At 42.5% G+C, this 13,499-nt stretch overlaps 1 protein-coding gene and 1 pseudogene across 1 annotated transcript in view; one reads left to right on the top strand and one right to left on the bottom strand.

Moving 5' to 3' along the window:
- The window catches only part of Ovgp1 (oviductal glycoprotein 1), a 13,467-nt gene extending 8,851 nt beyond the window's left edge, over positions 1 to 4,616 (top strand). The window contains exons 10-12 of the mRNA XM_021197069.2: positions 2,179 to 2,314; positions 3,220 to 3,902; positions 4,113 to 4,616. Of these exons, the coding sequence (XP_021052728.1) occupies positions 2,179 to 2,314; positions 3,220 to 3,902; positions 4,113 to 4,439 (1,146 nt within the window). The 3' untranslated portion in view covers positions 4,440 to 4,616. The remainder of the gene's footprint in view (positions 1 to 2,178; positions 2,315 to 3,219; positions 3,903 to 4,112) is intronic.
- Positions 4,617 to 10,814: 6,198 nt separating this feature from the next.
- Positions 10,815 to 13,499, bottom strand: part of LOC110320854 — a 7,329-nt pseudogene continuing 4,644 nt past the window's right edge.

Genomic DNA, 13,499 nt, shown 5'->3' on the forward strand with positions numbered 1-13,499 from the left:
GAGAGAGAGAGAGAGAGAGAGAGAGAGAGAGAGAGCACCACCGTGAGAACTGATGTCATGTGTCTTCCTTAATTTCTCATCTGTTTTTTTTTTTTTTTTTTTTTTTTTGTGAACCTGAAGTTCATTGATTCAGCTCGATTGGTTGGTTAGCAAGCCCCAGGGATTCTTGTCTCTACCTCCCCAGTGTTGGGATTATAGGCATACCCTGCTATGCTTGGGTTTTAAAATGTGGGCTCTGGGGATCAAAAGGTCCTTAGGCTTACAGACCAGGTATTTTACCAACTGAGTCATATCCCTGGCCCATACCTGGCAGGTTTTTATAGCGATTTTAAGTAGGTGTTTCATGGTCCAGTTATTCTCAAATCTGCCTTTCCTTTGGAAATTCTGAGATAATAAATGGAAATTCTTGGTTTATTCTACATTCAGTAGGTATTTCAAAAAGTCTAATTTTAGTGTGTTTTCACATGTGAACTTGCTATAAAATTGTAATTTTTTAAACTCTAAGGGGCAAGGAAGGATCCAGGCATACGATAATGAGCGTCAGGACCAGGTGTTTTGGAGGAGTGGTAGATTGTGAGTATTGACAGTGGCGGATATTGGAATTTAGGAGTAGAAAGGATTCACACTTCTGTTGCAGGTGATAGAGGTGGTGTGTGTTGGCTGCTCTTGACAGTTTGGGGTAAAAAGCAGTAGAGATAGTGGGGCACTAACGGTGTTTCACTGTGTGTGTCTGTAACTCAAGCAGAGAGCAAGACTTTGCCTATTAGGACTGTACTCTAGTTTAGGAATGGAAGACACAGAAAAGATGGCTCATTAGAAATAGCAAATCAAATGAACTAAAATATATGAGTCTCCGAACATCGAATTGAAGTTCTCACCTGCTCGTACCACGTGTTATGGGGAGGCCCTGGGACCAGTAGCAGAGTGGACTTGAATTATGGGACGTTACTGTACCTTGCTGAGCTACAGCTTAATAGAGGACATGAGCCTGGTGCGGAACTGATTAAAGCATTTTGTGAAAGAATTTCAGAGCAGAAAGAAACCTTTAGGTCATTATTGGCACAGGACTACTTTAAATGTTTTAGTGCTTCTGCATGGGCAAGCCAGTTAGCAAGGAAACAGGAAAATTATGCTAAATAGAAAGCTGCCCATTCACTTTCTCTCAGGGCCCAAAGACTATTACCTCCCTCATCATCACTATCCCCCCCCCCCCCGCTGTTTACACATAAACAGAATGGAAGGGCCATTCCAGTGAAGAGTTGGCTCTCTCTTTGTGGAGGGGGAAACCAGGTAATTCAGCCTCTTGTATGAGTTCCCTATTCCATAATGTCCAGTCTGTTCTGTGGCACAGAAATCATGCACATAGAGGAAAGCATCTGTTTGTCACAGTGCCTTAAACCTGTTGACTGATTTCCTTTAGGCATGTGATGTTTTTTTCTGCATGTATGTGTGTGTACCACTAGCATGATTAGTGCTCTGGAAGGTTAGGAGAGGGTGTCATTACTCCTACAACTGGAATTACAGATGGTTGCCAACCACCATGTAGGTGCTGGGAACCAAACCTGGGTCCTCTGTAAAAGCAGCAGGTACTCTTAACAATTGTACTATCTTTCCAGCTCCTCACACTGCCTTTTAGTTAACTAGGGTAGGGGAACCAATTCAAGGTGCTGTCTGGCTTCTTGTTTTACTATAAATAATTTGTTTTCTGATTAAGCTACAGCAACAAAACCCCAAAGTGAACCAAACCAAACCAATCCAAACCAAGAACAACAACAACAACAACAACAACAACCACAACCACAACAACCACCACCACCACCACCACCACCACCACCACCACCACCACCACCACCACAACAACAACCCAAAAATACAAAAACCCCAAACAGAACAAAGGAAACCCAATAAACTTTATTTAAGTTGTGTGTAGGCATTTTTTGGCCTCCAAAGTGTTGAAAATATTATTTATTTTTCTTGAATGAGGTGACCAAGAAAGATAAGAGTCATATAAAATTTCTAAGATTCCACAGCTAACGAGAAGTAGACGCTAGAGTCCATGCAGATTCAGATTCTAATCATATCTGCCCTCCTTCATTGCCTTTCACATGGTTGCTCATCTTCTGCTTTGTCCCCTGTACCAGACTAGATGTTGTTAGTAACTGAGTGTTACTTTTACAGGCAATGTATGTGAAGAGGGAGCATTTTGGGGGTGCTATGGTGTGGACACTGGATATGGATGATGTCAGGGGCACTTTCTGTGGCAATGGCCCTTTCCCTCTTGTTCATATATTGAATGAGCTCTTGGTGCAGGCAGGTAAGTAACTAGACCTGGAAACCGACACTGGTGGGTTCAATCTGACAGGTCTAATTTCTTTGACTTGACATTGAGGGAAGATAGCAAACTTGAAGGCCAACCAAATTTGACCTCTTGGAGCTTTCCTTGCCTCATCTAAAACTGAAATAGTCTCAGACTCAGGGCAGTGAGAACTAAATGAGAATTGGATGAATAGCATACTGTTTCATGGTTAATGTTCAAGGGACTAGAAAAGGGATACACATGCATACATTATACACACACACACATTACACACACAATTACACACACACACAATTACACACACACACACATACACACACACACACACACACACACACACACACACACACACACACACACACACGCATGCTGGCAGTTAGGAGATATAATGCAGGAGCTGAAATCCCTTAGAGAGTTAGAGTCAGGCCAAACCCTTACACTGGGGCTAATCTAATTGTTGACAATTTGCTGTCCAGAGTCTCCTGACCTGTGCTTTGTTTCTGACACCCTCTTCAATGTGCTGGACTGGCAGCTTCTTTTTGAGGTGTCAACAGCAAATCAGGCCTTGAAAACAGGTGGCTAGAGGTACTGAGGGAGGTTAAAAGGAGGCTTTAAACAGTAAACTAAGAGCCTTCCTTGAATTAGGCACCAGAAATGCAGAAATGCACAGATGGCCCACATTTGGGCCTATGCTAACACTTTAGAGGAAGTGAACAGAGAGTTTGTGTGGTGGGATTTTTATCTTCCTCCTCTGGGAAGTAAATCATGAAATCTGTCTATGAAGGGCTTTTGAATCCAGTTCCTCAACTTTGGAGTGGATTTAGTGCTGTTAGGAATTAATAAGAAAGGGAGGAAGAGGTAGAAATCTTACCTATTTTTTTTTTCTGATGATTTTTCTCCAGAATCCAACTCAACCCCCTTGCCACAATTTTGGTTTACATCTTCTGTGAATGCCTTAGGACCTGGCTCTGAGAATCCAGACGTGACAGAGGTATTAACCACTGATACCATAAAGATTTTGCCCCCAGGAGGAGAGGCTATGGCCACCGAGGTCCACAGAAGGTGTGAAAATATGACTACAACCACTAGTGATGGATTTATAACTCCTGGAGGAACAGCATCTCCTCGAAAGCATGCTGTAATTCCAGAAAATAATACTATGGCTGTTGAGGCAAAAACTGTGAGCACACTAGACTTCTTTTCTAAGACTACTACTGGGATCTCTAAGAACACCACTGGGATTTCTAAGACCACCACTGGGATTTCTAAGACCACCTCTGGGATCTCTCAGACCACCACTGGGATCTCTAAGACCACCACTGGGATCTCTAAGACCACCACTGGCATTTCTAAGATCACCACTGGGATTTCTAAGATCACCACTGGGATTTCTAAGGCCACCACTGGGATCTCTAAGACCACCACTGGGATCTCTAAGGCCACCACTGGGATTTCTAAGACCACCACTGGCATTTCTAAGATCACCACTGGGATTTCTAAGGCCACCACTGGGATTTCTAAGGCCACCACTGGCATTTCTAAGATCACCACTGAGATTTCTAAGACTGCCACTGGGATTTCTAAGGCCACCACTGGGATCTCTAAGGACACCACTGGGATTTCTAAGATCACCACTGGGATTTCTAAGGTCACCACTGGGATTTCTAAGATCACCACTGGGATTTCTAAGACCACCACTGGGACTTCTAAGACCACCCCTGGGATTTCTAAGACCATCCCTGGGGTTTCTAAGACCACCCCTGGTATTTCTAAGGTCATTCCTGGAATTTCTAAGGTCACTCCTGGGATTTCTAAGGTCACCCCTGGGATTTCTAAGACCACCCCTGGGATGACAGTAATAGTCCAGACACAGACAAATGAGGAAGAGACTACAGCCGCAATGGATCATCAGTCTGTAACCCCTATAGGGGTGGATATGACTCTTGTCTATCTAAAGACTATGACTCCCAGTGATAAGGAAACTTCCAGGAAGAAGACTATGGTACTTGAAAAGGCCACTGTTCCCCCTAGAGAGATGTCAGCTACCCCCAATGGACAGAGTACAACTCTAAAATGGGAAACTTTGATTACTGAGGTAGAAACGTACTCCCAAGATGGATGAAATTGGTTCTCCAGCTCTATTGTCCTATTCCTATGATATACTTCTTTCATTTTTGAAAAAATGGCTTCACTCTGATAGGAACCATTTGTCAATTCAATAGCCCTTCTAACAAATCTTTCTCTTAAAAAAGAGAAAACCTGGAAAACTCTGTTATGANTCAAAGATCATGAGCTCCATTGGTGGCAAATCCGAGGGGAAACACTTGTCCTTTCTTCTATGTGATACAACAGATGTTAGGTCATGTTACCACTCACAAACTGTTATGGGGAAAAGCTGGCACCAAAGCCACCATGGGGCAATCTCCTAAACTCCTTTCTATTGAATAAACTGGAAGCATGAGAATCTTTCTGTGGTCTCTCCAGTTCCTTTCTATTTTTGTTAATGTATACGTGTGTATGCCTGTTTGAGTGAATGATTCACACATGCAGGTGCCTGCTGAGGGCACTGGCTTCCTTGGAACCAAAGTTACAGGTTGCTGTGAGTTGCCTGGCATGTGTGCTGCAAACCCAACTCTGGGGTTCTACAAGAGTGGCAAATACTTTTAACTTCTGAGTGGTTACTGTAGCTCATCCTGGGATCCTCAAAAATGATCTCAACTATCCAGTAGTCAGCTTCTTTCTTTCAAGGTGAATTCTCTTCATTTCTGGTTTTGGGAACATCTTTGAGTCTAGTCTACAGTGATGTTTCCTTGTATAGATTTTGGGATTCTTTCTCTAATAGTACCCATTCACCACTGGCTGGGGGCTGAGCAGGATTCTATCTCTTTTGGAAAGGTTCCCCACAGTCTTAAAGGGGAGCTGTGAAGAAGAGGGAGAGGGTGAATTTTCCAAGGACATATTTATTTATTTATTTATTTATTTATTTATTTATTTATTTATTTATTTATTTATTTATTTGGCTTGGAAAATTTTATTTGTTCCTGTAAACAAACAAACAAACAAACAAACAAACAAACAAACACACACCACTTACTTTCTCCTCAGGAGGATGTTGAGAAAACAGGATACTCTGGCTATTGGATATTCTGGCTTCTGGGCACCAGGCACACACATGAGTCACATGCATATGTATAGGTTCTTCATGTAAGCTCCTGGCTCAGGCTGTCAGGCTAATGTGTAAGCCTATTTACCACTGGCTTCATCTCCCTTGTCCATATCTATGTAACATACCAGTCTGCAGAACTTTTTCCTTAGATATGGCTCAGTTCCTGCTACAACATAGATTCTAAGAAGGGTTTTCCTTATGAAGCAAGCAGGACTTCAAAACAAGCCACCATGAAGTAGGAAAGCTTATGCTGGGAGTTTTTAAAAAATGACTTAAGTCTCTAGATCTAAGTGCCATTACTTGGGCATCGATTTGTGGGAAATGGAGGAAATGGACTGGGTTCTGCTGACTTCCTATGATTCCAAGGGAAATTTAAAGATTTTGAGCTTGTGAACTATGATAATTTTTATAAAAGGTTTAGTAGCCAGGGTTTTACCAAGGCTAGATTAATAATTTATCACAGCCCTATTGATTAATATGTTAAAACTCTGAACTTTTGAAGTTATAGCATCATATGTATCATCTGTCAGTCTCATTTTTCAGATACCTTAAATAAACTTCCTCGAACCTTCACAACTCACATAAACCTTAAACTTTTGCTTTCTTCTTTTCTTCTGGAATCATCCAATCATTACTATGAGACATGTGTTTGAATACTGAGAACAGTCATTGAAAAGCATGTTCTTTTAAATAAAGGTAAAATTTTAATAACCACAGCAGTGTGTGTGTGTGTGTGTGTGTGTGTGTGTGTATGTGTGTGTGTGTCAGTATGCCACAGCACACATGTGGCAGTCAGAAGCAACTTTCAGGACTTGATTTTCTTTTTTCACTGTCCTTTGTGGGGATCAAACTCAGGCCATCAGGCCCATGCGGTACCTAGCTTTATCTGTTGAACAACATCCCCAGTCTCATATTACTTACAAGAGGAGGTGCTGGTACAACATCCATACTGCTGTTTGGACTAGGGTGTTCTAAGGTCCGTGCATACACACATGTACATCGACATGCATGGAAAAACTGCTCTATGTCCGCATACATACATGTAGTTTATATGCAGCTGGAGAATGTTGTTTCCTCATCCTCAGAAATCTTCTTGAACTTGGGAGTTTGCAAAGTTCAAAGTAAAACAGATACAACAATGAAAATCTGGTAACCACTTGTTAATCCCCCACATATGCATCCCTTCAAATGGAAACTATGTAATTCTGTGCTTTCTCCATCTCTCTTTATTGTGAGTAGAAGGTATTTGCTAGCAAGATTGATCATTACTCACCATGGCTGCTGTAGGGTCCTGCTCAAGGTTGGCTTGCAGGAGGTGAAGGAGAAACCTACAGTTAACCTTATTAATGTAAACATGGAGGGGAATTGGGAGGAGCTCTGTTCACGATGATCCCGGTGCAGAAACAGAGCTTTGATGTTGCCCTGCTAATTAAGGTTGAAGTCCACCATTGTCTGGACAGCTTTCTGAGCTCAGCACAGTATGGATGACTCCCTTCACTGGCAGGACCTCCGCTTCTTTGACCTTGTCTGGGGAGTTCAAAAAAATTCCACATGCCTCTACCTGCAGAATGTCACGTAGCCTTGGTTAACAGTATAGGTTCAACTTCTTTCTCTTGAGAAAAACCCATTCAGTTAGCACCTGAGATTCCTGAAACACTTCCCCATGCTAATGAGGCATTTCAGGCCTTCAGCTAATGAATTCTGCTCAACCTGGATATTATGACATTTGTCCCTCCCAAACTATATAAGCTTTGAATCACCCCAAGTAAAGTTGATCTGTCTGCCTGCAGCTGGTCCCTCCCGATTTCTGTTCCCTTTGTCCTAGTAGACCAATATCTGCTAATGATCCCTGGGGGGCAGGGAGGGTCACAGTTCAGTATTCAATATGGCCCTCCTCAGTCACACATCAGCCAATTTATCCAGCAAGATGCCTGAGAATTTCCCAATCAGGCTCTGCCACTGCTCCAGACCAGAATCAACACTTTGCAGAGTTCCTGGAAGCCTGTGGGTCTCTTTAGTAAAAATGTTTGCTGGGAGGTCTAGGTTCTTTTGTATAGGGTTTCACATTCTTTCTACCACTTAAATATTCCCAATAATCTTGCTGCTGAAATGAAAACACTACTTGTTCCTACAGCGTAGTATAGAGTTCTGGGGACACTGGTTGCAGTCAGGACCTGGGCCAAGATCTAGACAGAAGAATCTAAGCATGTCAGGAAAGTGATTAACAAAGATTCCAGTTTGTATGTGAACACTCTTGGTTTAATATTGCACATATAGCAAGAGGCTAAGTTAGGCTTCTTATTTTAACTATCTGGCTGGTCCCAAATATCTGTATTTTAATAGGACACTTCAGAATTCTACTGCCTTCTCCTACTTCGAGATAGTTGGCTCTGTAACTTGCTAGACCATTGACTAAAAAGTTATGAAGTGGAGAAAGGTAGAAGCAGAAGTAAAATTTTTATTCTTATTCCATATATACTTGTGTGGGACTACTATATGGAAATCTCCACTGAAATAATGGTGACACCAGAAACCTGGCTCAATGATGGCTTTATTTAAATTAAATTTGTTTTCTTTATGTGTATGCAGACACCTCATGTCTCCTGTGTCAAAGGACAACTGTGGGCTCTCTTCCTCCACTTCATGGATTACAGGCACCAAACACCGATCATTAGGTCTAGCGCTCTCATCATTGAGCCATATCACCAGCCCACTGATGACAAAGTTAAACTATGAAGCTGGGAGAACTGAGGAGTTCACATCCTGCCATGTCATTTCGTGTTGTGTCAAGAAAACAGACTCAGAGAGCTTATGCACGGATATCCTGGAAAGCAAGCTTTCTACAAGCACTAAGAGCCTGGGTGTTCAGAGACTGACAGAATGGAGACACAGATGTTAAATGGGGGTAGTTTTTAGAACAGCTGGAATGGTTATTGGTTGGCTGTTTTGAGATGGGTGGGAAAGGAAGGCAGGGCACAGGATTAAACAATGAGACAGTCTCATTGCTTAGGAAACAGCTGTGGGGAAGATGTCATCTGGCTTGAATTTCATTGTTTTCAACCTTTATTTTCAACCATAATTTTTATGTTAGGAATATTGCCACTAGATGGCAGCAACATGCAGGGTTTTGTTTCAGTAGGGAATGAGAAAAATAATCACTAAACATGCCCATAAAAGTGAAATCAAATCACTCATTACCATAAAAGTTGTTTTCATCACACACTCTGAAACAAAGATCTTGGGCGTATTCAGCCATGATCAGACGGAGTTCTGCATTCAGACAAATCACACTTGAAATTCCACCGCTGCCCTTTATTAACTGTGATCCCAGGGGAGTTAAGTCGCCCTAATCTGGGTATTTCCATGATCAGACATCATGTGTGCCTGGTATAAATTTGTTAAGTGATGTCCTCAGCAGCTATTATTTCCCCTTAAAATCTTTCTAAAAAGAAATGTTAAGTTAGACTTTAGGGGGATTGAGCATGGTGACATTTCCAACATGAACCTCAATTTGCAGATCAAGGGAAGAAAACAGGCTCCACATGGAAATGGCTGAGAAACCAGGTGAATAGTGTCGCCAGACCATATTCCAGCTTTGCATGATCATTGCTGTTTGGATGCTCTGATTTATTAGAGTGATGGAATAAGGCATTTTCTATCCCCCTTTGTACCCTTAATTTACTTTTCCTTGCATGCAAACTCTGTGCTCAGGCTAAGTCCTGAATTGTCTTGTGTTCTCACTCATGCATATGTATATCCACTATGGTGAGTCCATAGAAGAATGCACACATATGTGGATATGAGTGTTCTAGAGAATGCTGCTATGTGCCTTGTGCTTTTCTCTGTGTTTTGAACTCTGCGAAGTTAGAGACAGTTCAGGAATGCTTTCCGTTTCTTATGGCTGTGTCAATACAACCAAAATCTGAAATCCGAGATGAGGGTGCAAGAAAGTAAGAGGAGCTAGCCACTGTTGGCCTGGGAACCAGACCAGGCCTTTTGTGTTCTGTAGCATCCTTTGTCGGGAGGCCAGGGAGGAATCTGAACAGGGGAATCACAGAAGTGGGGTAGGGACTTAGGCCCTTTGTGTTCCCATTTCTCTGGAGCTCCTATTTGTCTTTCCCTTCTCTTAGTCTGTGATCAATTGCAATGGCATACAGAGCATACCCACTACCACTTTGCCATCATCACCCATCTCCTCCCTTCATCTCCTCCCCTCTTCCTTAGCTAGTTCAGTGCACATACTTACCAGGATACCTGCTGTATACTTTGATCAGGTTAGCCTAAGCAGAAGCTCTTTGTCCCAGCTCATACCTGGACAGCTATGGTAGAACCAGTAGGGGCCAGGCTGATGTTGAATAAGAATTCAGAGCACACTATGAGTGTAATGAAATATACAGTGGTTACTGCAGATTTGGGGTTGAGGCCACTAACCTGACATTCCTCAGTAGACAGTCCCTGTGAATTATGGGAGCCATTTTCCTCAAGAAACATTAATCTAGGACAAAGCTAACAATGAGAGGAGGTGGTGGGGCTTTGCTTCCTCCACCCAGATTAGCTAGAGTTCTCTTTTTACCGTTCTTGGCGGGGCTCTGGGGACCTCTTGGTGTTTCCAAGGGCCAACAGCAGCATTTTTATGGTCTTGATGCCTCTGATCACCCGAATTTTACTTTAAGTCATGTGTCACAGGGGAATATGGACTGGAAACAAACCACGGTTTTGGACCACAGCACGTTTTGTTAAAGTCCCACTCTTGAGTGGTGTCCTTCCCTTTGCATTTCTATGTTTTAGAGACTGTCTGAAAGGTGAGAACTGTATGTGATAAAGGAAACTGCATTTGTAGATTCAGTATTGTACATCTGTAGGCAATTAGGTGGATATTGAGAACGGGACTTGTCAACCTGACTTGCAGGGTCAGCTGCAGTGCCCCATGTTAAGGCTGTTTGAAGTTCTCCCCCCCTCTTTTTTTGCCAATAAAGTTGTAAATAAAAACCATCATACATCCAAAAAAGAAAAAAAAAGTCCCCCTCTTGAGCATCATTCATGCTTGATGGAGCCCAGTAGTTGAATTTCTGTTGCAGTTGGCCATTTGAGGTGGGTTCTTCTGATGCAGAGGGCTGGGTTTAGGAAACCAATTATAGGAATTCCCCTGCATCCTTAAAACTATTCCTACAGTATACATTTCACATCACACATCACATGACTAAAAAGATTTGTCCAAGATGTGAAACAATGCCAGATAGCTTGTGGGAGTGAGTGGATATACCTACACATTTTTCTTTTTTGGAAGATAATTTTGTAATTATATTTATGTACGGAAAACTTAGTGTACATTTAACCCAGCTTAGTGGCAAGTTCTTTAGTCTTTGCCTTTTCCAGCTTGGCAATGCAAGCCACAGACTCAGGATCCAAGATGTTGCCTCCCCAGGGGCGGAGGATCTCATCATATCTGTCATTACAATTGGTGCTAATAGCTCCCACCAGCTTAGCCAGAGCACCCTTATCTTCCCAGTTAACCTGTGTGAAGGCAACAGTGGTGCATGTTTCCTGTGGACCAGGCACCCCAGCCTGGCCTTTCCTTTGATGATGCAGTAGGACACCCCCATCTTTCAACACAGGGCAAGCAGGAAAACTGCCAGCTCCATGGGGTCTACATCATGGGCAATCACCACCAGCTGAGCCTTCTTGTTCTCCACCAAGGTGGTGACTGTAGGGATTTCTGCTAGGAGGACCGGTGGTCTCTTAGTTAGGACATCCCCTTTACCAGCAGCTTTCTTCTCAGCACAGGCCAGTAGCCTTTGCTTCTTCTCTTGCTTTGTCTCTGGTCTGTACTTGTGGGCAAGCTTAAGCAGCCGAGTAGCTGCTTGCCTGTCCAGGGACTGGGTGAACTGGTTAATGGCAGGAGGTACTCTGAGCCACTTATAGGGGATGGCTCTTTGCCACTGCAGCCCAATGTAGCTGGACTATTTGACGAAGCGTGTTAGATCTCTTTTTGGGCTGGATGTCCTGCCCAATGCCGAAGGTCTTGGGCCTTTTCTCAAACAAAGGATTGACCACCTTTTTGGCCTCCTGTTTCTTGTGGTTGTACCTGCATTTGGGGTGTAGATGTTCAGAATTAAACTTCATCTTGGCAGATTTTTCCTTTGATGAGTATGAAGTGTCATTCCCCATCTTGTTTGATAACTTTTGGTTGAAAGTATATTTTATTAGATATAAGAATGGCTACTCCAGCTTGTTTCTTGGGACCGTTTGCTTGGAAAATTTTTTTCCAACCTTTTAGTCTGAGGTGGTGTCTGTCTTTGTCATGGAGGTCTGTTTCGTTATGCCGTAAAATGCTGGGTCCTGTTTACATCTCTAGTCTGTTAGCCTATGTCATTTTTGGGGGGAGTTGAATCAATTGATATTGAGAGATATTAAAGACCAATGACTGTTGTTTCCTATTATTTTTTAATTGGTGGTGGTATTATGTTCGTGTGATTCTCTTGAGTTTGTTGTGAGATGATTAATTTCTTTGTTTTCCTTTGGTGTAGTTTTCCTCCTTGTGTTGGAGGTTTCCTTCTATTATCCTTTGTAGGGATGGATTAGTGGAAAGATATTGTTTAAATTTGGTTTTATCATTGAATATCTTGGTTTTTCCATCTATGATGACTGAGAGCTTTGCTGGGTATAGTGGCCTGGGCTGGCATTTGTGTTCTCTTATAGTCTGCATAACACCTGTACAAGATCTGGTTTTTAGAGTCTCTGTTGAAAAGTCTGGTGTAATTCTGGTAAGTCTGCCTTTGTATGTTACTTGGTATATTGCACTTAATGCTTTTAATATTCTCTGTTCTGTGCACTGAATGTTTGATTGTTATGTAATGGAAGGATTCTATTTTCTAGTCCAAATGTATTTGGTGTTCTGTAGGCTTCTTGTATGTTTATGACTATCTCTTTCTTCAGGTTTGGAACATTTTCTTCTAAGAGTTTGTTGAAGATGTTTCCTGGCCTTTTGAAGGGGACTCTTCATCCTCTTCTATTCCTATTATTCTTAGGCGTGATCTTTTCATTGTGTCCTGAATTTTCTAAGTTTTAGTTTAGGAGATTTTTACACTTTGCATTTTTTTTGGCCCGTGTGTCAATATCTTCTGTGGTATCTTATATGCCTGAGATTCTCTCTTCTATCTCTTGTACTCTGTTGGTGATGCTTACATCTGCAGCTCCCGATTTCTTTCCTAATTGTCCATTTTCAGGATTGCCTCCATTTGTGACTTCTTTATTGTTTCTATTTCCTTTTTTAGGTCTTGGACTGTTTTCTTCAATTCCTTCACCTGCTTGGTTGTTTTTTCCCCTGTATTTCTTTAAGGGATTTGTTTTCTGTTTAAGGGATGCTACCTGTTTTCCTTTATTTCCTTAGGGAATTATTTATATCCTTTTTAAAAGCTCTCTCATGAAATGGGATTTCAGTTCAGAATCTTGCTCTCTGGGTGTGTTAGTGTATCCATGGTGCTGGGGAAAGACAACTGGGTTCTGCTGGTGCCAAATTACAATGGCTTCTGTTGGCTATGTTTTTGTGCCTTTTGCTATCTCTGGTGTTAACTGGCCTGGGTGTCTCAGACTGGAGCAAGCCTCCTGAAAGGCAGGCAGTGTTGTCTCTGGTTAGGGAGTCCTCCTGTGTTCCTGGTTAGGGCAAGCCTCCTGGGAGACATGTAGGCTATGGGATCCTGTAGCAGGCAGGCTAGCCAATCTACCATGGGTTCAGGGGGAGGTTCAGACTGGAAGGGGTGATTATGATTTGGCAGAACATTGATAGAACCCCCGACAGCTTGGCTCTGTAGGGTCCCAGAAGATGTGGGCATTGGGGCAGGGGGTCTTACTTGTATTCCTGTTTATTGAAGACCTTCTGAGCAACAGGTAGGCTGTGTGGTGCTTGGTGGGGGAAAGCTCTCTGATCTGCCATGGGTGGAGGTGAGATCAGAAGGGGGTGGTCTTTTCCTTCCTTCCTTCCTTCCTTCCTTCCTTCCTTCCTTCCTTCCTTCCTTC

Source organism: Mus pahari, chromosome 4, assembly GCF_900095145.1.
Source record: "Mus pahari chromosome 4, PAHARI_EIJ_v1.1, whole genome shotgun sequence".
Classification (NCBI taxonomy): domain Eukaryota; kingdom Metazoa; phylum Chordata; class Mammalia; order Rodentia; family Muridae; genus Mus; species Mus pahari.